The sequence below is a fragment of the Capra hircus genome, chromosome 23, assembly GCF_001704415.2.
Source record: "Capra hircus breed San Clemente chromosome 23, ASM170441v1, whole genome shotgun sequence".
Classification (NCBI taxonomy): domain Eukaryota; kingdom Metazoa; phylum Chordata; class Mammalia; order Artiodactyla; family Bovidae; genus Capra; species Capra hircus.
The window spans coordinates 46010535-46033388 of NC_030830.1; the positions used below are offsets into that span (position 1 = coordinate 46010535).

A 22854-nucleotide genomic window follows, 5' to 3' on the forward strand; every position below is an offset into this window, starting at 1 on the left:
AAAACTTGAGTGAAAAATCATGCAACAAACGCATCTCCTCTGATCCTCACTGTAGCCCATGGAGGGGATATTTTTGTGACCTCTTTGATGATCCCTGTTTCCCTGTAAGGAAATTGGAAGCAGAGTCAATAGGCAGTAAGTGTAACAGCCAGGACTTGTAGGTCTGACCCCTGAGCTCCTCACCATGCTGCTTGGCTCTCCCTTACTCTGCTATGCTCCCTGATTGCTTTAGGCGATTGGACTTGGGAAAATTATGAAAGTGCGGAAGAATTGTGGCTGATTCTTAAGCTGCTGCAGCTGTTCCACTGCTCCTGCTCCCTCCTTCAAGTTTCTTCACAGGGCTGAGGAAGTGATTAGAGAGGGATCACCTGTGTTGCCAGCTTGCGCCCTGGGGCCCCGTGTCTGGGGACTTGGGGGTGGGGGCTCCCACAGACCACTGAGCAGAGGTGTGATGGCTGTCTCTGCTGAGTTCAGTGCCACAGCAGGAAAGGGTTTTTTCCTTAACCAGCTGATTTATCGTGAGACCCACAACCCACTTTTGTATAATTATTTCCGTTGTTTCGGCTTTTATTTTCAGTACCCAAACCTGGCTCCCTATTGAGACCTAAAGTGCTTGTTATTGTCCTTAGTGGTTTGTTGAACAGGGCTTAGTTTTCTGTTGTTGCTAAAAAGACCAGGCATGGGTCTGCCTTTCACAATCAGATGTGTGCAATTGTGTATGTTTCAGAACTCTTTGTATCGCCACTGCATTTTTATTGTGTAAATTTGGTGTTTGTGTGGTGGTGTTCGGAGCACTGATTCCCTGTGGCTGTGACCGACTGTGCCTTCCTGTCTCGTGATCCTCAGCCCCCCCATCTCCCTTGATTTAATGGGACTGAAAATGGTATCATGTCAAATATGGTTATGTAAATATGTGTTATGAATATTTGAAAGTCTCTTCTCCTTTCAGCTTTAATTTGTTGAAACTCTTCTTAGCTTTACAATTTTCTGTTTATTGTGACTTTTAACTCTATTGGAAACCTAACTCTGCTTACCTCTTTACTGTTTAATGAGCAAGATAAAGTGGGAGGGAAAGGTTTCTCAGATGTGACTGAGTTTTAATTAAGTTGCATGTAGGCCTGTTGAACATGTAGGAAGATGCTCTTGTATCTTTTGCGAACAATTAGTTCTCTTATTGTAGATGAACAACTTAGCACCATCACCTCAAAAAACAGAAAAAATAATCAAGGACAAACACTGACTTTCTTCTGTGTAAGCTAAGGGTTTGTTACACACAATTGCAAAATTTAGTTTTCTCAGAAAGTATTATTATGCACAAGTTTAGGGTTTTAAAGGTTTTAAACTTGACAAGACCTGATCTCTTTCTCCTTATCTATCTGATATGTGCTAACCCTCTACTTGCTGAGAAAACAGACTCTTTTATTATCCCTAAATGTCACCTCTTTATCACGTGCTTACTTTTAAATGGTCCAGCAATGCTAATAAACTCACAATACGTACTTTTCCGAGCCAGGTCAAAATTTAAGAGTGTTTTTAATGCAAATAAAATTGTTAAACTACAAATGGTAAAAACACTAAGACCACCAGGCCCGTGACTTTCCTGTTACTCCTGCCTGTGGTCTCCTGCTCCTCCCTCTGCTGCCAAGGCCACCCAGGGCACCTTCTTCCCTGGCCTTGAGCTGGCATGGCAGGTGTCTCTGATCAGCCTGGACACTGTGGTCAGTTGTCTCAAGAGCATTCTCCGGACACTCAGAATTCTGGATGCTGTCCCTGAGCACCCCCTCTGTGGTGCCGTTTTGGGGCTGCATGTGACGTGTCCTCCCCCTGCTTTGAGAAGCGCCTGTTCTCTGCATCCTCATCAGGGTTCTCAACACCTCGTCATGTTGCACTGTTTGCATCATCTCTGGGCCCATCAGGACTTTGTGACTTTTCCTTGGTCAAAAAAGTGCTTGATGAAGGACTGAAGAACAGTGCAGAGACTCTTGAAAGTTTATTTTTGAAAAAAGGGTAATTAGAAGAGGACAACTGTGATAGAGAAGAAGTCTGTTATAGAGAGTCTGACATTCTAATGACCTTAAAAAAAATAAGGTTCATTCTGGGTTTTATGCATTTCTCTAGTTCAGTTTGGTGAGTGCAGGTGTTTGTGTTGTTTGTACAGTGCAGTATAACTGTACAATTATAGTGGACTCAACATCTTTATTCTCTGACTTTTTGGTAACTTGAGAAAAACAATACCATTTTATGTAAACCTCAGTGCCTTTCGCCTGATACTCTAACAAATAGAAGATAAATTAGCATACAGGATGGAAATAAGTTACTCTCCACATTTATGGATGAACAACTTGGTGGCTCAGATGATAAAGAATCTGCCTGCAATGCAGGAGACCCAGGTTTGATCCTGGGTTGGGAAGATTCCCTGTGGGAGGGCGTGGCAGCGCACACCAGAGTTCTTGCCTGGAGAATCCCGTGGACAGGAGCAGAGGTTCCTGGGGCTGCAGAGCCAGACGCAGCCGGAGGGCTAATGCATAGTCTGCACGATTAACGCGTAGTTTGGCTGATCTTCTTTCTTTTTCACTTGTGCCAGATTAGTGGCTGAACTGAAAATTAAATCAGATTTTGACTTTTTAAAATTCTCTGATTAGTCATAAATTCCTCTTTATATTTGGCAGGATAATGATTAGTGCACTAATTTGAATTTCGTGACCCATTAAAATATGTATTTTGTCCACCGTATTGAAAAAGTGACATTTGTGTTATGTCTCAATTAATTTTTCTATGGAAGATTAGAAGCAGGAAAGCTTTTATGCTGACTAAATCCCCCTTGTTAAAACTGTTTATTAGTGACAGCGAATATTTCTTAAAGCTGTGATTATTTAAAATGGGCTGAAAACAGTGTTTTTTGGTGTGTCTGTATCAAACCAATTAGAAATTGTTTTTACTTTTGAAAATTACAATAAAAAAGTAGTAAAACATTTGTATTAGTTTTTCTCTATTACCCCAGTACAGTGATTAAGAAGTATTTGTTAATAAAATTGATGAAGTTTTTAAAGTCATAAAACTGAGACAATATTTTGACAGTTCATTACGCATGTTTTCACTCATTGGTGTAGCAGCTGCGTTATTTGAAAGCTGTGTGACATGAAGCTGCCGCAGGCTCTGAGGGTGGCTGAGGTGCCTCACTTGTCCTGGGCCTGTTGGGGGTCTCACCTCATAGCTCCCTCTGCACTTCCAAGTGAAAGCCAAGGGTCCCACCTCATGAGCTAATGTGAGTTGTTCTTGAGGATTTTTATTCTTTCATGGCAGCACTATTTGTTCCTTTTTCTTTTACCTTAATTGCCTTCCTTTCTCTGTCTGTTGCTGCTACTTTACAGTTTTTACCAAGACTTCTCTTGTCTGGAATATTGTTATATTCTTCCAACTGATTTTCTGTTGCCCAGTCCTTCCAATTTCTGCTTTCTTTCTCGAGTATAAACTGCTCATGTGAATTCTTGCCCCAGATAGTTTTATGGTTCTTTACTGCTTACAGACCATCGGATACACTGCTTCTCATGATTTCTTTTTCTTGTATCTGAAAATCCTCCCCACCTTGGCTTCACCTATCCATAACTAGTTCAAGTATGTATTAAATAGCTGTGATGTACCAGCTCCTTTAACCAGATACAAGCTAGCCTTTCTGATCCTGAATGAATGGAGGAGAAATCTCATTCCCAGTACTTATGCTTCAGTTCAAATTTCTATCACTTTTCTTCTGAGAGTTCCGCACTTGCCCTTACTGGGTTGGCTGGTGGCCATTTTCCTGTCTATTCATAACGTTTTTAGAAACGTGATGTTAACAGTTTCCTTATATTCTCTCTGTAATTATTTATACCCAGCAAATTCATTGTGTTTATCATTGTTGCCATTCTCTTTTTAACTTTTTTCCTTGAAATTTGGCCTTTTTGCATATCCTATCAAAGCACTGAGGAAGCATTTTAAACTGCCTTTCAGGTCCTCTTTGTATATCTTCTCTTTGTACTTTGTATACTGCATTAATCTGGGCTGAGAAAACTGTTTACTCATAACTATAATCATGTTTGTACATCATTTATACAAAGCTTTTATATTTGTTCATGTATTTGAGCTGAAAAGTTCTGTTAGATGATTGTGATCAATTTATAGCCTAAGAAATGCAAGGGTCAGGGAGTGACCCAGCATCTCCCAACTAGGGGACGAATTCTCTCCAGGATCAGTTGCCTCCCTTCCCATCCTGTTTTGTGGTCCTCTGTACTTACTGGTCAGGACTGCCAGAAGGCAGTCTTATGTGTGAACTGGAATATGTACATTCCAGTCTGTGTACTGGAATATGCTTTAGTGATTTTAGTTAGCACTTTGAATTTATGATTTCATTTGATTTCCCCAGCATTTCTGTCAGTTAGGCAGGCCTGGCATTATTAATACTATTTTACATTATTAACATTATTTTGCAAATGATAATAATGCTGATTGCCAGTTTGCCAAACGAGTGATTTAAAGACCAGAAACGAGAGCAGGTCTTCAGACTCGTAACCCTATGCTGTTTTCATTGCCCTATGTATAAAATACATTGGAAAGTGAAATGTGTTTTTACTTTGTCGGGATTGAACCTGGGTCAGAAAGATCCCCTGGAGAAGAGAATGGCAACCCACTGCAGTATTCTTGCCTGGAAAATTCCATGGACAGAGGAGCCTGGTGGGCTACAGTCCATAGAGTCGCAAAGAGTCAGACACGACGGAGTGATTAACACTTCACTTCACTGAAACAATTCTCTGTTTGTGTTCTGTTTTAAAATGTGAAATATTAAAATTAAATGGCAGCTGTTGTTTTAACTTAGCCTCAGTTTTGTGTGCCATGGCACTACTAGTCTAAGGCTGAAGAGAATGAATCCCTTTATGGTATACTGTCAGAAATTTGTTACTGGAGGGAGAAATAAAACCAAAGGCCAGAAGATGTGTTTTAGGTACAGGATCGTTCTGTGTCAGCCTCCGCCGTTTGCGTGTCCTGTTCTCAGAGTGATTCTGACCATTCGTGGCCCATAGAGGGGGGATTTTGGGGAGGGGACATCAGCACTTGTGACACTTTTCTCTCCAGTGGCTGCAGTGTCTTGGGATAGCCGGTAGTTTTGCTTCATAATCCATACCCATCATTTGATCAGTGACTTGATTGATTGTAGAACAGCTTTTCTACAGAGCGGCTTGAAAGAAAGTGAAAGTGAAGCTGCTCAGTCGTGTCTGACTCTTTTTTGACCCCATGGACTATAGCCTACCAGGCTCCTCCATCCATGGGATTTTCCAGGCAAGAATACTGGAGTGGATTGCCATTTCCTTCTCCAGGGGATCTTCCCGACCCAGGGATTGAACCCGGGTCTCCCACATTGCAGGCAGATGCTTTACCATCTGAGCCACCAGGGAAGCCCTTGAAGGCAGCCCTTGAGAGCATCTTGGGGGCATATGTGAACCAGCAGCGGGAAGCTCTAGTGCCGAGCAGTAGAGAGGAGAGCATCGGAATCCCTTGTGATGGTAACAGTACTTTAGTCCAGAACTCCCTTTAGTTGTGGGGTCTGCATGAACCCCTGTTTGTGGTTTTCTGTGTAACCATGTGGTTCCTGGATGTCTGCATCTGAGTCCTTGTTGATGGAGCTGTGGATATGGAGTTGTATCAAGGAGGTGATAAAGTGTACAGGTGGAGACTTTAGGTAGAATGAACCATGTTGCATTTCCTCATTTCTAAATATACAAGACAACAGTGTATCACAGGGAAGAGAGTAGTAGAGTAGTGTGGTGTAGTGAACAAACAAAGTTGAGAGTCCAAAGTTTGAATTCCTGCTGCACTGCTGACTTGCTCTCTGACCTCAGAAGTTCCCCTCTTCTCAAATATACAGTAAACACACTTGCTTGGGGCTGTTGTAGGGATACAGTTCAGTTCAGTTCAGTTCAGTCGCTCAGTCATGTCCGACTCTTTGCGACCCCATGAATTGCAGCATGCCAGGCCTCCCTGTCCATCACCAACTCCTGGAGTTCACTCAGACTTGCATCCATTGAGTCAGTGATGCCATCCAGCCATCTCATCGTCTGTCGTCCCCTTCTCCTCCTGCCCCCAATCCCTACCAGCATCAAAGTCTTTTCTAATGAGTCAGCTCTTCACATGAGGTGGCCAAAGTACTGGAGTTTCAGCTTTAGCATCATTCCTTCCAAAGAAATCCCAGGGCTGACCTCCTTCAGAATGGATTGGTTGGATCTCCTTGCAGTCCAAGGGACTCTCGGGAGTCTTCTCCAGCACCACAGTTCAAAAGCATCAGTTCTTCGGCACTCAGCCTTCTTCACAGTCCAACTCTCACATCCATACATGACCACAGGAAAAACCATAGCCTTGGCTAGATTAGAGGATATGAATGAGTACTCTGCACATGTAAGTGCTGTTCACATGTTACTTATTTTAATGAATAGTGATTATGATATGTTAAGTCCTTTAACAAAAAATATTTCGACTCCAACCTGCTATCAACACTGCAGGCATCTCCATTTGACAAACAGGGATCCAGAGTGTGGAGAGTCTTGGTGACTCACTCTAGGGTCTGCTGAGCAATGACTTCAGACATAAGCTCTGTTTGTCCCTAGCTTTGTGCTGTGCTGTTGGAGAAGGAAGTGGTAACCCACTCCAGTATTCTTGCTTGGAAAATCCTATGGACAGAGGAGCGTGGTGGGCTAGAGTCCATGGGGTCGCAAGAGTTGGACACGACTTAGTGACTAAACCACCACCACCACTGCACTGTGCTGTTACAAGGGGTCAGTAGTAGAGGACTGTGAACTTCAACAGTTTGCATATTGCTCTTAAGGAAACAGCACTCTAGATTAGGAATCGGGAGACACAGATGAGCACTACATTTCTGTATTATTTATGGGGAAAGTTACTTAAACATATTTGGTGAAATACCTTTGAAATACTTGGCTATGTTTCTCCTAAGGTTTATGTATGAAATGTTTTCTCGTGACTTTTTGTCAGAATTTTGAAAATTTCCCTTGAGGTGATCAAAATATCTTTTATAAATTTGATTTTAATATTTTGTTCTTTTTTTTTAGTCATTCCTACACTGGTCAAGACTACAGTACACAGGGCAATGCTGGCAAGATTTCTTTAGATCAGATCGATTCGGTAAGCATCTCATCCTGTTAAACCTTTGTCAACAGAGAAAACAGATTTTCTTAAACCAAAGATTATGTTTAGGGTGGGGTGATGGAAGAGAATGTTATTTCATTGCTTGCCAGTCATTTAAAAAATAAATGCCATGTTCTGTGCATATGACTTTTTGTCATTATAGGAAAACCAAACAATCAGAAAATTATTTGTAGTTTGATAAAAACAATTTAATTAGTTTTGCAAAAGGAGGTTTCTTTTAAGTGATGACACTTAAATAGTATTTATGTGTTTATATTTAAACACCACATAATTTAGGAAAGGAGGAATGGAGAGTACTAAGTATAGCTGTCCCCTAGGGCTGCTGCAACAGCAAACCATAGGCTGGGTACCCTGAACAACAGGATCTTATCTTCTCACAGTTCTGGGGGTGAGAGTTCATGATTGAGCTATCAGCTGTCAGTTTCGTCTGAGGACCTCTCTCCTTGGCTTCTGGGTGTCTGCTCCATCCCTCTATCTCTTCCTCTGCTTAGAAGGCTGCTAATCACCTTGGACCAGGGCCCCACCCCCATGATCTCATTTAACCTTGATTGCCTTCTTACAGGTCCCAGCTGTAGATACAGCCACATTCTGAGGTTGTGGGGTTAGGACTTAGCATATAAATTTGAGAAGGATGCAGATTATTCCATGTCACTAAGTATAGGTCTTGTGTTGCAGCCAGAGTGGGCAGTTCATTTCAGCTTCACTTTGTGGCTCTATAGGGGAATCAAGGCGTGTACACTCAACTATACTTTTGCTGTATAGAATTTCACTTTAATGCACTGTAGGATTTCTGCATTATCCAAAAAAGGGAAACTAAGTCAACCATAAGTAATCTTTGTTTAGATAATTACCAAATTATTTACAGTAAATTAAAAGTACATTGAGGTTTTAATGCTTGGAAACAAGAGTTATAATGGTGAGTAGGGGGAGATTCTGAGATCATCTTCCTATTTGAGAAATTATAATCAAGTAGAAGTTGTTACAATGAAAGACAAAGAGGCTGCCTGGTCAGTCAGGGGAGCAAAGAGAGACCCATGACTGCTCACAAGCAAAGTGGAACCTGCCAAGGAGCTCATGAGAGGTGGGAGTTAAGTCTCAGGAGGAGGATACTTGAGAAGGTGAGGGAGATAACAGCTGAGACCATAAATGAAAAAAGTTTTCTTTAATTGTTAATTTCTTTAAAACATTTATTTGAATTTGCCTTTTGAGAGCCATTTCTCTAATTTTGGGGGTTTACTTTTGGGTTATTTTAAAATTTCATCTGTGATTCACCAGTTATACTTTTGAACATTTATCCCAGTAAAATGAAATGTTAGATATACATGAAAACCCATACACTCATTTATTTGAAATAACCCTCAGCTGGATTTGACCGAAATGTCCTTCAATGAGTGAATGAGTGAATGGTTAGACAAATGGTATTACATCCACACACTGAGGAGATATTACTCAGCAATAAAAAAGGAATGAGCTACTGATAGCTGCAATAATTTAGATGAATTTTGTAGGAAGTATGCTGAGTAAAAAGCCACTCTCAAAACTTTATATGATTCTATTTATGTAATGCTCTTGAAATGACAAAGTTACAGAGGTGGAGAACAGCTTAGTTGTTGCCAAGGGTTCGGGAATGGTGGGGGCAGGCTGCAGAAGATGGAGGTTATAAAAAGGGAGCCTGGTGGGGGGGTCAGGATTCTTCAACCTACACGGGAAAAAGTTCCATAGAGTTAAGTACACAGATATGAGCATGTGAGTGTCACAGACAATCTAAGATGATACTGAGTGTCAGTATCTTGGTGGTGATAATGCACTATAGGTTTACAAGATATTACCTTTAAGGGAAACCTGATACATGACATCTCCTTGTATTATTTCTTACAACTGCATGGGAATCTAAAATTATCTCAAAAGAGAAAGTTTAATTGAAAAAAAAAAGAAATAGGTAAAATAAATGTCAATAATTTACTTAACCTACCGCACAATTGCACTCATCTCACACGCTAGTAAAGTAATGCTCAAAATTCTCCAAGCCAGGCTTCAGCAATACGTAAACCGTGAACTTCCAGATGTTCAAGCTCGTTTTAGAAAAGGCAGAGGAACCAGAGATCAAATTGCCAACATCCACTGGATCATGGAAAAAGCAAGAGAGTTCCAGAAAAGCATCTATTTCTGCTTTATTGACTATACCAAAGCCTTTGACTGTGTGGATCACAATAAACTGTGGAAAATTCTGAAAGAGATGGGAATACCAGACCACCTGACCTGCCTCTTGAGAATCCTATATGCGGGTCAGGAAGCAATAGTTAGAACGGGACATGGAACAACAGACTGGTTCCACATAGGAAAAGGAGTACGTCAAGGCAGTGTATTGTCACCCTGCTTATTTAACTTCTATGCAGAACACATTATGAGAAACGCTGGGCTGGAAGAAGCACAAGCTGGAATCAAGATTGCCAGGAGAAATATCAATAACTTAAGATACGCAGATGACACCACCCTTATGCCAGAAAGTGAAGAGGAACTCAAAAGCCTCTTGATGAAAGTGAAAGAGGAGAGTGAAAAAGTCGGCTTAAAGCTCAACATTCAGAAAATGAAGATCATGACATCCGGTCTCGTCACTTCATGGGAAATAGATGGGAAACAGTGGAAACAGTGTCAGACTTTATTTTTGGGGGCTCCAAAATCACTATGGATGGTGACGCAGCCATGAAATTAAAAGACGCTTACTCCTTGGAAGAAAAGTTATGACCAACCTAGATAGCATATTCAAAAGCAGAGACATTGCCGACTAAGGTCCGTTTAGTCAAGGCTATGGTTTTCCCAGTGGTCATGTATGGATGTGAGAGTTGGAGTGTGAAGAAAGCTGGGCGCCAAATAATTGATGCTTTTGAACTGTGGTGTTGGAGAAGACTCTTGAGAGTCCCTTGGACTGCAAGGAGATCCAACCAGTCCATTCTGAAGGAGATCAGCCCTGGGATTTCTTTGGAAGGAATGATGATGCTAAAGCTGAAACTCCAGTACCTTGGCCACTTCATGCCAAGAGTTGACTCATTGGAAAAGACTCTGATGCTGGGAGGGATTGGGGGCAGGAGGAGAAGGAGTCGACAGAGGATGAGATGGCATCACCGACTCGATGGACGTGAGTCTGAGTGAACTCCAGGAGTTGGTGATGGACAGGGACGCCTGATGTGCTGCAATTCATGGGTCGCAAAGAGTCAGACACGACTGAGCGACTGAACTGAATTGAACTGAATATATCTAAAATAGTAGCATTTTGACATGTAATCAGTATAAAAATATTAACAAGAAAAAACAATTCATCTGTAGTCACAGTGAGACATTAATAACTTCTTTATGGTTTTTGTTTTTATTCCAGTTAAACTGAATTTGCAATTTGCAAATTAGATTGATTTTGTAACATATTGTGGGGATTGATAAATAACAATGTATTCTTTTTTTCTGTAGCTTTCTACCAAGTGCTTCCCACCCTGCATGCGTCAGTTACATAAAGCCCTGCGGGAAAATCACCATCTCCGTCATGGAGGCCGCATGCAGTATGGCCTCTTCCTTAAGGGCATTGGCCTAACCTTGGAACAGGCTTTGCAGTTCTGGAAGCAAGAATTTATCAGAGGGAAGATGGATCCAGATAAGGTAATTTTGGAAAATCTGAGCAGTAACTGAAATTTTAATTTGGTCTGAAGATTAAAAAATTTTTCAATATGCCCCTGAAATGTAGTTGAAATTCTATAATTTACCTACATAAAAAGAAAGTCATTAATTAATCTAATATTTGCTAAACAGAAGGTTGGGAAAGGTTGATTCAGTTCAAAGGGTAAGATTGAAACAGCCAGTGTAAGATGTAAAGTAATGCTTGGATGAGGATGCTGTACTTCTCCTTGGTGGGTAGACCGCCAGTATACCTGAAATTGTGTTCTGAGTTGCGTTTCTGTAGGAATGCATCTGTATATGTAATACATAGAGGCGTATATACATACATGCACAGAACTAGGAAATGTTGAGAAAGAATAAAGTGAAAACAGTTCTGAATGCATTTTATTGTGTTATGCAGAATCTTTCACAGGGAAGTTATTTTTTCTCTCAAACTTTTAAATTTGTTTTGTATTTGGGCATAGCCAATTAACAATATTGTGGTAGTTTCAGATGAAGAGCAGTGGGACTTTGTCATACATATACATGTACCCATTTTCCTCCAACCCTGCTCCCATCCAGGCTGGCGCATAACGCTGAGTAGATTTTTCTGTGTTATACAATAGATCTTTGTTGCTTTTCCATTTTAAATATAGCAGTGTGTACATGACCTTCCCAAACTCCTTAACTGTCCTTTCCCCCTGGCAACCATAAGTTCATTTTATAAATCTTTCACAGGGAATTTTTAGATAGATGTTTATCACTGTAAGCTTGAGATATCATTTTTTTTCTCATTTTAAAAACTGATGCTATTTTATGATCATTTTCTTAGGTGGTTGAATCATTTTTGAAAATGTCATTTGTGTTAGTTGCATGAAATCACATCCTTTGAAAGTGATATAATCATTTGCATGTTATTGAACACTTGGTTGTATCCATTTGACTGTGTCATAAATGTTATTGCAAACAGTATTCTGAGCAGATAAATCTCTGATTATAATTCTGATTCTGTCCTCTGTATGTATTCATCAGGGGATCAGTTTACTTGGTGAAAGACTGTAGACAGTTGTGAAATTTTGTTGAATTCCATCATGCTACTAAATGACTAGAAAGTCTGTAAATTAGCCATTGTGAGAACTTTGCTCTGTCATTGACATCACTGTATGTTATTGAAAATGTTTTTTGATCTTTTTATTAGGAAGTTGATGTATTAAGTAGATAGGTGTGTTAGGGTTCTCCAGAGAAACAGAACCAATTGTGTGTGTGTGTGTGTGTGTGTGTGTGTGTGTGTGTGTACACAAAAAGACAGGTATTTAACAGCCCATGTGATTATGGAGGCTGCGTCCCCAGTCTGCATGTAGCAGGTTCGAGAGCCAAGAAGAAAGAGTTGGTGTTTCAGTTTGAGTCTGAAGGCAGGAAAAAAAAATCCATGAGTGAACTCACAGCCCTCAGACAGGAGGTGTGTGTGTTTTTGTCACTCAGTTCAGTTGCTCAGTTGTGTCCTACTCTTTGTGACCCCATGGACTGCAGCACACCTGGCTTCCTTGTCCATCACCAGTTCCCGGAGCTTACTCAAACTCATGTCCATCAAGTTGGTGATGCCATCCAGCCATTTCATCCTTTGTCCTCCCCTTCTCCTCCTGCCTTCAGTCTTTCCCAGTGTCAGGTTCTTTTCCAGTGAGTCAGTTCTTCGTGTCAGGTGGCCACAGTATTGGAGTTTCAGCTTCAGCATCAGTCCTTCCAATGAATATTCAGGACTGATTTCCTTTAGGATGGACTTATTTGATCTTCTTGCAGTCTAAGGGACTCTCAAGAGTCTTCTCCAATACCACAGTTCAAAAGCATCAATTCTTCGGCATTCACTTTTCTTTATAGTCCAACTCTCACATCTATACATGACTATTGGAACCACCATAGCTTTAACTAGATGGACCTTTGTTGACAAAGTAATGTCTCTGCTTTTTAATAGGCTGTCTAGGTTGGTTGTAGCTTTTCCAAGGAGCAAGCATCTTTTAAAATTTCATGGCTGTAATCACCATCTGCAGTGATTTTGGACCCCAAGAAAATAAAGTCTGTCACTGTTTTGATTTTCTTCCCCATCTATTTGCCATGAAGTGATGGGACCAGATGATCTTAGTTTTCTGAATGTTGAGTTTTAAGCCAACTTTTTCACTCTCCTCTTTCACTTTCATCAAGGGGCTCTTTAGTTCTTCACTTTCTGTCATAGGGATGGTATCATCTGCATATCTGAGGTTATTGATATTTCTCCTGGCAATCTTGATTCCAGTTTGTGCTTCATACAGCCCAGCGTTTCTCATGATGTACTCTGCATAGAAGTTGAATAAGCAGGGTGACAGTATACAGCCTTGATGTACTCCTTTTCCTATTTGGAACCAGTCTGTTGTTCCATGTCCAGTTCTAACTGTTGCTTCTTGACCTGCATACAGATTTCTCAAGAGGCAGGTCAGGTGGTCTGGTATTCCCATCTCTTTTAGGACTTTCCCCAGTTTGTTGTGATCCACACAGTTTGTTAGTCACTCAGTTGTGTACGACTCTTTGAGACTGTACCCACCAGGCTTCTCTGTCTGTGGAATTCTCAGGCAGGATTACCGGAGTAGGTTGCCATTTGCTTCTCCTGGAGATCTTATTGACCCAGGGATCGAAGTTGGGTCTCCTGCATTGCAGGCAGATTCATTACAATCTGAGCCACCGGGGAAGCAGGAGGATATAACCTCTTAGTCACAGAAGAGTGGGCCTTTTGGTTCTGTCCAGGCCTGGGGAGGATTGTATGAGGCCCCCCACAGTGGGGAGGCATCTGCTCTGCTCAGTCCACCAGTTCAGATGTTAATCTCCTCTAGAAACACCCTCACAGACATATCCAGAATAATATGGCCAGAGGTCTGGGGCCTGTGATGGTCAAAAAATTAACCATCACAGTAAGTAAGGATTTACGAGGTTGGGTTTTCAGTGAAGTTAGTGAAGCTGATGTAGCTCTTTAGCCTGGTTTGTGCTGTAACTGAGCGGGGTAAACGCAGATCTGGACACCAGGCCTTTGGCTTGTGCATCTGTCTTGCGCCCCCCTCCTCCCCGCTGGCTTATGTGTGTATCTGGGATGGTCTCATATCAAGGCCATCAGTATTTACTTTTAAACCTATGTGTTTGAAAAAATTTTTCAAATGAGATTTTTATTTTAAAATATAAAAGTTTTCTTCAAAAATTATTGGAAAAGAAAAATCAATAATTTTTATCTTTCTAGTAATATGTTGCAGTCTGTGTTTTCATTAGCTTATTACTGATTACAGCAAATATATTATTTTGATGAAAATATTTTAAGGTACACATATGATTTACTGTGTCTCTCTAGTGTTCTGTTGTTACAATCTGTTGTTGTAAATAAAAGTTCATGTTTTCTCATTTATATCTTACATATATTTGCAATGAAATTAATTTAGCATCTGTTTATGAAAATACTCTCTTCAACTGTACTTACTTGTTAAATGGTACATACAATTTAAAATACTTTTTAGAGGTATAGAAAATTGATTCCTTAAAATACTGTGTAGAGCATGATTATGGAGGATATATTGGACATTTTTTGTAGTGCTCTAATGAAAGGACCTGACATAGAGCCCAGAATTTACTTGGAACATTGCTTCTGTTGGATAGCTTGTTTCCTGACAGTGCAGGATGCTTCTGAGGTGATTCAGTCATTCTCACCTGACTGCTCCTTTCTGTGGTTTCCCAGGTGACCATACTTCTGATTGCTTTTTCTTCTGTTCATGCCCTCGTTGCAGCTTATTTGACATACGTTGCTTTGTGCATCAGAGCAGAAATTATGGATACCTTACTGTTGCTTTTGGGGGAGCAGGAAGTGGTCATCTTGTAGGTAGTAGGAATTGAACTGTGAAAGTATACTTGTGGCAGAGGCGATTCTGCAAATGCAGGCTTCCCGCCCACCCTCCAACACGGTTACTAAGAATCAAAGGATTAGTAGCCAGTAGGACCTAGTCTTGCTAGATACATGACTACCAACTAGGACCAGCTGTGTAGGGTCATGATAGTGTAATCGGAAGATACATAATTTCATAGCTTTGAACATTGATTAACATCATATAATCAATTTGAGATGTTATAAAAGTTTACACGGAAAATAGTATGAACAAGGTTTCCACTTACATTCTCTCTTGGTTGAAATGAATTTCACTTATTTAAATATGGATTTTAGATTGTATCGGCCAACAGTGATTTTTTTAAAAGACTTTTGCTTTATAAGATTTCAATATATTTGGTAATAGAGTGACCTGAGAGAAGTAACCAGAGCACAATTACACAACACGGTAGTGAGAAGGAGCATGTTATTGAGGTGGCATGGAGGCAGGAAGTTACTAGAGAGGGTTGTGCTAGAGATTTGGTGAGATCAGTCTCACATCAAGGTTTGAAGGAGGTGATGGTGCTGATCAGTTGAAAGAGAGGAAAGGACAGCAATACACGGCAGCAGGAACCATGGGAAAGCAGACCAGGCTCTCCCATTGTTTGTTTTTCTACCATTATTTTATAATTCTTCCATTATTTGTTCCTGCTGCTCATTCACCAGGTTTTATTTTTGTCAGCTGGTTTGGGGGTGGTTGTGATTTTTGAATGTCTGCTTTCAGACTTCTGTATGGATTTGACCTGTCGGTATATTCAAATATCGTTTTTATTTGGATGCTTATTATACTAGAGGGTAAGGAATTCTAGTATTAAAACATCACCCCCTTCTAGAGAACATTCTGTTGTGATGAATCATCTTGTAGCAGACTAGTTGCTTTAGGGTATAACTTCCTCCCAAAGTATTAGTTTTATTATGTAGAATTTTTATATTAGATTAATTGATCAATTATATTGTGAATGTTTATGATATATTAAAAATTTAACAATAAAACTTTTTCGGTTACTCTTGTCACTGGGCATCAAGGACATGTAAAAATTGCACTTAGGTTTCAAATAAGATTGTTTGGATTTATAAATGATTCTAAAGGAGGTATCCAAAGCTTTGAATGTCTTATTCCTTAAGTAATTTCTGAGATTCCTGAAATAAATGCACTTATGCTTTATGCAAATAAAATATATTTATGAATCAGAGTACAGTTTTATGCAAGTTTTTCTTGTTGTAATTATAATTTACATGGCAGTCTACCTGAGAAAAAGCCTCACCCTGTGCACAAGAGATAAAATTAATCAAACCTCTATTAAAAGCATGAAGAAACTTGGCACTAAATATTCTTTCACTTGAAATTTGGATATTAAATCCCTTCAGCCACTGGCTTTGTTAAGGATTAAATTGAACTAGGTAATTCTTCTCATAAATTCAAAGCAATGTGTCTGCTTAATCACATTGCTTGTAGAGCTGTTGTCTGAATTGCTTTGACCTGACTCTGTTGGACATTAAGTGCACTGTAGATCACAAACGTGTTATGTGGCTGAGTTCTCCTCCCTGGTGAGGCTGTACCCGAGGTCTACTCCATGTTGTCATAATTGGGTCAGGCAGTGTTTAGCACTGTAAAAATGCTTGTCTTTTGTCCCAGATCCAGCTCACATCATGACTTATTGCAGACCTATGTCATTAAAAATGGACCACCCAAGGATTAAGTATTTGGCTGATGGGGTGTGCATATATAAAGCATATTTACCACTGGGTTTTTCTTTTTAACACCAGTGGTTCTCCCATGACCCCAGTCAGCAGCATCAGCTTTAGCAGTGTCTGGGAATTTGTCAGAAATGATGACTGTCAGAATCAGACTGTGGAGGCGGGTCCATAGCTGATGGTTTCCAAGACTGCACATGGAAGTAATGCACACTGCAGACTGAGAACCATCTTTTAGATGTTGCCTCATAGAGATCTAAGTGATCATAGTTTATCAAATAGAGGCGTGAAAATCTCCAGCTGTTTGTTCTCCGGTCTATTTCTGTTGCAATTTGAGTGTAATGTTGTCTTTTGTTAGTAACCCACGTGTATATATTTCAGGTCTGGCCACATGTCAGGTGCTGGTCAATACTAAATGAGCACACACAGCAGAGTTCCTCAGCTGGAGCCCCTCCAGCACACTCGGTGGTGCCCCCTGAGCCCTTGAGGGAGTCAGGCTGGGCCTGGGGTGCTCAGGGTTAGTTGCCTTCAACTGTGAGTAGCTCCTTCCACTTCCTTTACAGAACAGTGTTTTACACGTGCTCATTTGAAAAAGCTTGGAGAAAACTAATATGAAGTACTGACTTGGAATCAGAGTGAATTGACATTTGACTCCAGTGTATGCACACTTGGGCAGATTACCTGGTATGTGTCTTCATCTACAGAATATGGACAGTAACTGTGTATCCATCTGTGAGTATATAGCTCTGTCCCTGTTTACACTTGATTGATGTGTTGAGGATTTGGTAAAGGATTAGTCCAGATTCTGGCATGTAGTAAATGCTAGCTCTTCTCATTTAGGACTTCAGTAAAGTTTCTACAAGTAGAATAGAATCTGATGGCTTGTTAAGATTTCGTGTCACCTAAAATAGAGAGGAGGGTTAAGGGGAAAGACTGAATTCCAGCAGAAATGATTTGTTTTAGGAAATGTTTAAGGGATTTAGACTAAGGGAATGCATTTCAGGCTGTGTTCTTGGAAACTCCTGGGTTCCAGAGGAAAGAGGGCTGAAGTTTACAGGGGAGACTGAGATGTCTGATTTCTGTCCCCACTTTAACAAGTGTAACAAAACAGTACCTTCATCTATTTTTATGTGTTGGAATTCTATGTAAGATTTCACTTAAAAGAGGGTTTTCACTTAAAGAGGGTTTTCCTACTTATAAGTGTTTATAAAATACTATTGTTTATTTGTGGTGTAGAATTTAGGAAAGTAGGAGATGAGACAGGAAGAGAGAGATTAGTGTGAGAATAGAGTTGCTTTAAATGAGCCTCATTTTTAGTCAAGAGAAAGCCACTAGCGAGTGTTAAACAGGGAGAATTGTTTTTTCAGAAGAGAATCTGGAAGTGGTATGCAGCCTTTAGATTGGGAGAGAGTCAGGTCTTCTCGTGGTGCTATTAGGACAAGTTTAAATGGAGGGTTCAGGGAAGAGGTTGCAGGAGAGTGGAGGTTGGACAGTCCACAGGTAACAGGAAGGTGGGAACTCCAGGAGCAGAGGTTGTGTGTGGACCTGATGGGTCTGGGATCAGAGTAGAGAAATGGATCATGAGTTGAGTTTTTGGTGTAAATTTAAATCCATGTCCAGGTAGAAATTCTTCTTGGTTGATTGGTTGGCTTATCTGTTCCTTCCTTCTTCTGTGGTTCTTATGGGGCCCTTAGAGCGTAAGAGGTGCTGTTCTGCTAGGAGAAATGCAGGGATGTGGATTTAAGAGCCATTCAGGGAGAGTGGCGGAGAAGGCAATGGCACCCCGCTCCAGTACTCTTGCCTGAAAAGTCCCATGGACGGAGAAGCCTGGTGGGCTGCAGTCCCTGGGGTCGGGAAGAGTCGGACACGACTGAGCGACTTCAGTTTTACTTTTCACTTTCACTTTTCACTTTCATGCATTGGAGAAGGAAATGGCAACCCACTGCAGTGTTCTTGCCTGGAGAATCCCAGGGACAGAAGAGCCTGGTGGGCTGCCGTCTATGGGGTCACACAGAGTCGGACATGACTGAAGCGAATTAGCAGCAGCAGCAGGGAGAGTGGGGGGAAAAGACTCATGCAGGTAAGTGAATGGGCAGATGGAGAATGTAGAACAGTGCAGAGAGCAGAGGCTCAGCTTCGAGGGATAACCACATTGCAGTAGTGATGGAGGAGCCTGAGGTGAGACCTGAATTACTAGAAATATGGGAGAGAAAGAGCGAGAATAGTCTGGGTGCAGGCACTAAGAAGGAGGAGGTTTTCTGAAGTAAGCTGTTCCTAATACCCAGCATGGGTAGTATATGTTGGAAGTTACTTCTAAGAAAAGTACAGAACAGGAGACAGATTTCCTGGTCTTAATGATAGATGACGAAATAGAGGCAACAGCAGTAATGTCTAGGAGTCTGAGAAATCAGGAAGATGAGAAATAGAACCATTTGCTGTAGGAGATGCCTGTGTGGACAGAGGTTGTCCTCACGTGGGAGGGGCGGAAGCACTGGGGCTCCTGGAGATGCAGGAGGCGCCGGAAGTGAGTGAGGACTCCAGGCCTGGGGTAATGGGAAGATCGTTTATGAACCTGCATCTGTTTATAGTATGGTCATTATGCAGTGTGACCAGCCCACTCCCACCATGCTCCTGAGAACAGGAACTTTTCTGTTCTGGCTCCCTGTCCCCAGCAGCCAGCTGAGTGCCTGAAAGGCCGTAGATGGTCAGTAAAATGTGTTGAATGAGGGAATGAGATGAGTTAGGAGTTGAGTGAGGGTATTTGTCTGAGACTTGACTGTGGTTTTCTGAGAGATTTTAAGCTGGTAAATAAGTGTTGGGAGGAAGAAAGCGGAGCCGGGTAAACTCATGCCCACCTCCTGTTTTTCCAGTAACAGAGGCAGGAGATCACTTACCAGAAGGTTGGGTGCCAACAGGGCTTAAGGAATGTTGGAAGGAGTGTAGACTAACACCTTCTGGACCTGCACAAGCAGAGGCGGTCACCTGTGACAATTACTGAGATTGAAAGGCTGCAGCAGAATGGGTCCAGTGTAACCACTTACTGAGTGCCTTGCCTATGCCAGACACCATAATTAATACTTAAACACATCCTCTTCTGGACGCATTGAAACAGTCCTAGGAGATGGATACTATTTATTATTTAGGTCTGTTTACTGATGAGGAAACCATACCAGACCATAAATTTGTAATTAACTATGTCTGCACTATTTCATTGCCTTCTCTGGCAGTCCTTGTGGCCGGAGAGCAGAAGCAGAGAGGGAAGAAGGGAATGCTTGTGCAGGTTTAGGACCTGGCAACACAGCCATGCTGTCACTACGTCCTTTCCACGTTCCTTGTGTCATTTAATCTCACAGCAGCAGTGCAAAATAAATATCCTCTGCTGACGGAGGAGTCTGGTAGGCTGCAGTCCATGGGGTCGCTAAGAGTCGGGCACGACTGAGCGACTTCACTTTCACTTTTCACTTTCCTGCATTGGAGAAGGAAATGGCAACCCACTCCAGTGTTCTTGCCTGGAGAACCCCAGGGACAGAGGAGACTGGTGGGCTGCCGTCTATGGGGTTGCACAGAGTCAGACACGACTGAAGCGACTTAGCAGCAGCAGCAGCATGAAGAGTTTGGGCTTCACTGGTGGCTCCGTGGTAAAGAATCGCCTGCTAATGCAGGAGACACCATTTTGATCCCTGGGTCAGGAAGATCCCATGGAGAAGGAAATGGCAACCCATTCCAGTATTCTTGCCTGGAAGTCCCATGGACAGTGGAGCCTGGTGGCCTACAGTCCATGGGGTCATGTAGCAATGAGTTGGACACAACTGATCAACTAAACAACAACAGCATGGAGAGTTTAATGGTTTTTCTCCAGGCAGCAGAGGTGGTGCACGAGCGGACCTGAGTTAGGACCTGTGCTTGTGTGCTAAGTCGCTTCAGTCACGCCCAACTCTGCAACCCAATGGACTGAAGCCTGCCAGACTCCTCTTTCCGTGGGATTCTCCAGGCAAGAATGCTGGAGTAGGTTGCTGTGCCCTCCTCCAGGGATCAAAGCTGCGTCTCTTACATCTCCTGCATTGGCAGCTGGATTCTTTACCACTAGCACCACCTGGGAGTTAGAACCCGGGTCTGTGTTATTCCATTTCATGTGCTTTCCCCAGTGCTTTCAGGAGGAACAGGCGTGTTGTGTAGAATGTAGGCATGTCGGACCCGCCATGTAAATCTAAGAGGGCTCAGCTTAGAACAGAGGTTTTCAGCTCTGTGTCTAATCACCAGAGTTGGGATTACATCATCATTAAAAAGGGGACAATGTAACCTACTAAAACGTTGCTAAGAAATGAGAGTATGCATGAAATACTGTGTAATTTATAAAGTACTAAACCAGTGTCAGTTAATTTAAAAAACTGATAAATGGATTAGTCTATAATCATTCATGTGTTTTCTCCATATATTTATAAATCTATTTAAGTTTATAAAACTTGATAATAAAGTATGGACACAAACTTTAGTTTAATTGGTTATGTTTTTGGCTTTTTTTTTCAAAGAAAAGTTTGTTTTGTTTGAACTTTCCCATTAGCTATATCCTAGGAAAGTATTTGAAATGTAATAAAAAGTAGTTTCTAGTGAAAGTAGTCAAGTCTTTGTCACTTTGCTCTTGAGTGGCAATTTAAAGGTACCCTTAGCAGCTACTGTGTCTCTAGAATGTGTTTTTTTTTTTAAAGTTTTGCTATATGAAGCTTCTGTTATATTTGTTATTCTAAGTATTTTATTGTATAATAAAGATGTGTGCATGTTAAGGTTTTAACTCTTATCTCCATGCCTTCCATTGCATTTGGAATACAAATTCTAGATAACATAGTATAAGAACTAATGTTTAAACATTGACATGAGCACGTTGGACTTGCCTTCATGAGTTGTCAAGAGGCTAGCTAGTCTGCTGGTCAATTAAATTACGTGTTGTGTTAAATCTATCATTAGAATAAAATAGGTGTTATCATCCCTCCCTCCAAACACTATTTTGGTGAAAAACTGCTTCAGTAATAACTCCTTTTGATGTTCTACTCCAAATGCTTGCCATACTTATATTAGGAAAATGAGATAAAAAGTAGAACACTTCAACTTTAATCTTTCATTTGTAGCTCTTGTCTTATCAGTGATACCTTTATGGATTATGTTGTATTAAAATGACATACTACCCACCATTTTAAAATGTAGTCTAAATTTTTGTTGTTAATATGCGCAGTGCCCTTAGGAGAAAATGATAATGAGAAGATACTAGTTTAAGGTTTTACAGAGTAGTAAATTGACTCCAGGTAACTGGGTAAGTGTAAACTCCAAAATGGGCCAGACTCCTGATGCTAGGGAGAAGTCAGGGAATGTAGTTCTGAATAGAGTAGTCAGTGAAGGCTTAAACCAAACGTGACATTTTACTCACCACTTGGGCTCTACATAAGAGCCTTGGTTATTTATACCGTAGTAGAATCTAAATGAGCAAACGTCAGTCCTCACCATCTTATACTGAAGAAACTTGAGTCAAGGAGAACTACCCGCATTCACTCAGAAATCCAGATCCTGGATCTCAGAGCCTTGACTGTGGTGCTGTGGATCTCTATGAGCTGAGCTGCAGGCAGCCAGAGCTGGCTAGAAAGCCAGGGCTTGAGGACAGGTCAGGAGGAGACAGTGGGCACCGCCATGGACAGCCTGGGAGAGGACGGGCACACACCAGCTGGCGCTAAGCTCAGTTCATCTCTGGTTTCAGCCAGGGAGGGAGAAAGGCGGTTTCTTGCTAGAATCTCAAAAGAATTGCTGACTCTGTTTATCCCCACTGGAGAGATACCCCAAAGAGAGATGATTGATGTCTGCAACACAGTGTGTAGATCTTGAGCTAAATTAATCCTCTTAGCTACTTTATCCTTTGTTTTTTTTTTACGTCTTTTCACCTTAAAAAGTCTTTTATTGCAACCTTTTATTTCTTTTTTTCCTTTGCATTGAATAAGACTGACTGTCTCTTACACTTTCTCAGCTCTGCAGATAGATTCCTAAATGCCGCCCTCATTTCTGAATTTTCCCATTGACCTCAAAAAAACACATAGTAGTCATTGTGCACTGAAGTCCTAGTGCTGCCCCTAGCAGGGCTGTGCTGTCATCACCAGACAAAGAATCCAGCCGTCTCTCCACCCTGCTGGTTTTTTTGTTCCTTCCTTGGACAGGGTTTTTTTTTTTTTTTTTTTTTTTTTTTGCCTTTTCATACTGTTCATGGGGTTCTCAAGGCATTCCTTTGTCCAGTGGACCACGTTTTGACAGAACTCTCCACCATAACCCATCCACCTTGGGTGGACCTTTATGGCATGGCTCATAGTTTCATTGAGTTAGACAAGACTGTGATCCATGTGATCACAGCTATGGTTTGA

General features: G+C 41.3%; 1 protein-coding gene across 1 annotated transcript in view; it reads left to right on the forward strand.

Annotated features, from left to right (window-relative positions):
- PRIM2 (primase (DNA) subunit 2) overlaps positions 1-22854 on the forward strand; it is a 308687-nt gene that overhangs the window by 194053 nt on the left and 91780 nt on the right. The window contains exons 9-10 of the mRNA XM_005696179.3: positions 7095-7167; positions 10654-10839. Of these exons, the coding sequence (XP_005696236.2) occupies positions 7095-7167; positions 10654-10839 (259 nt within the window). The remainder of the gene's footprint in view (positions 1-7094; positions 7168-10653; positions 10840-22854) is intronic.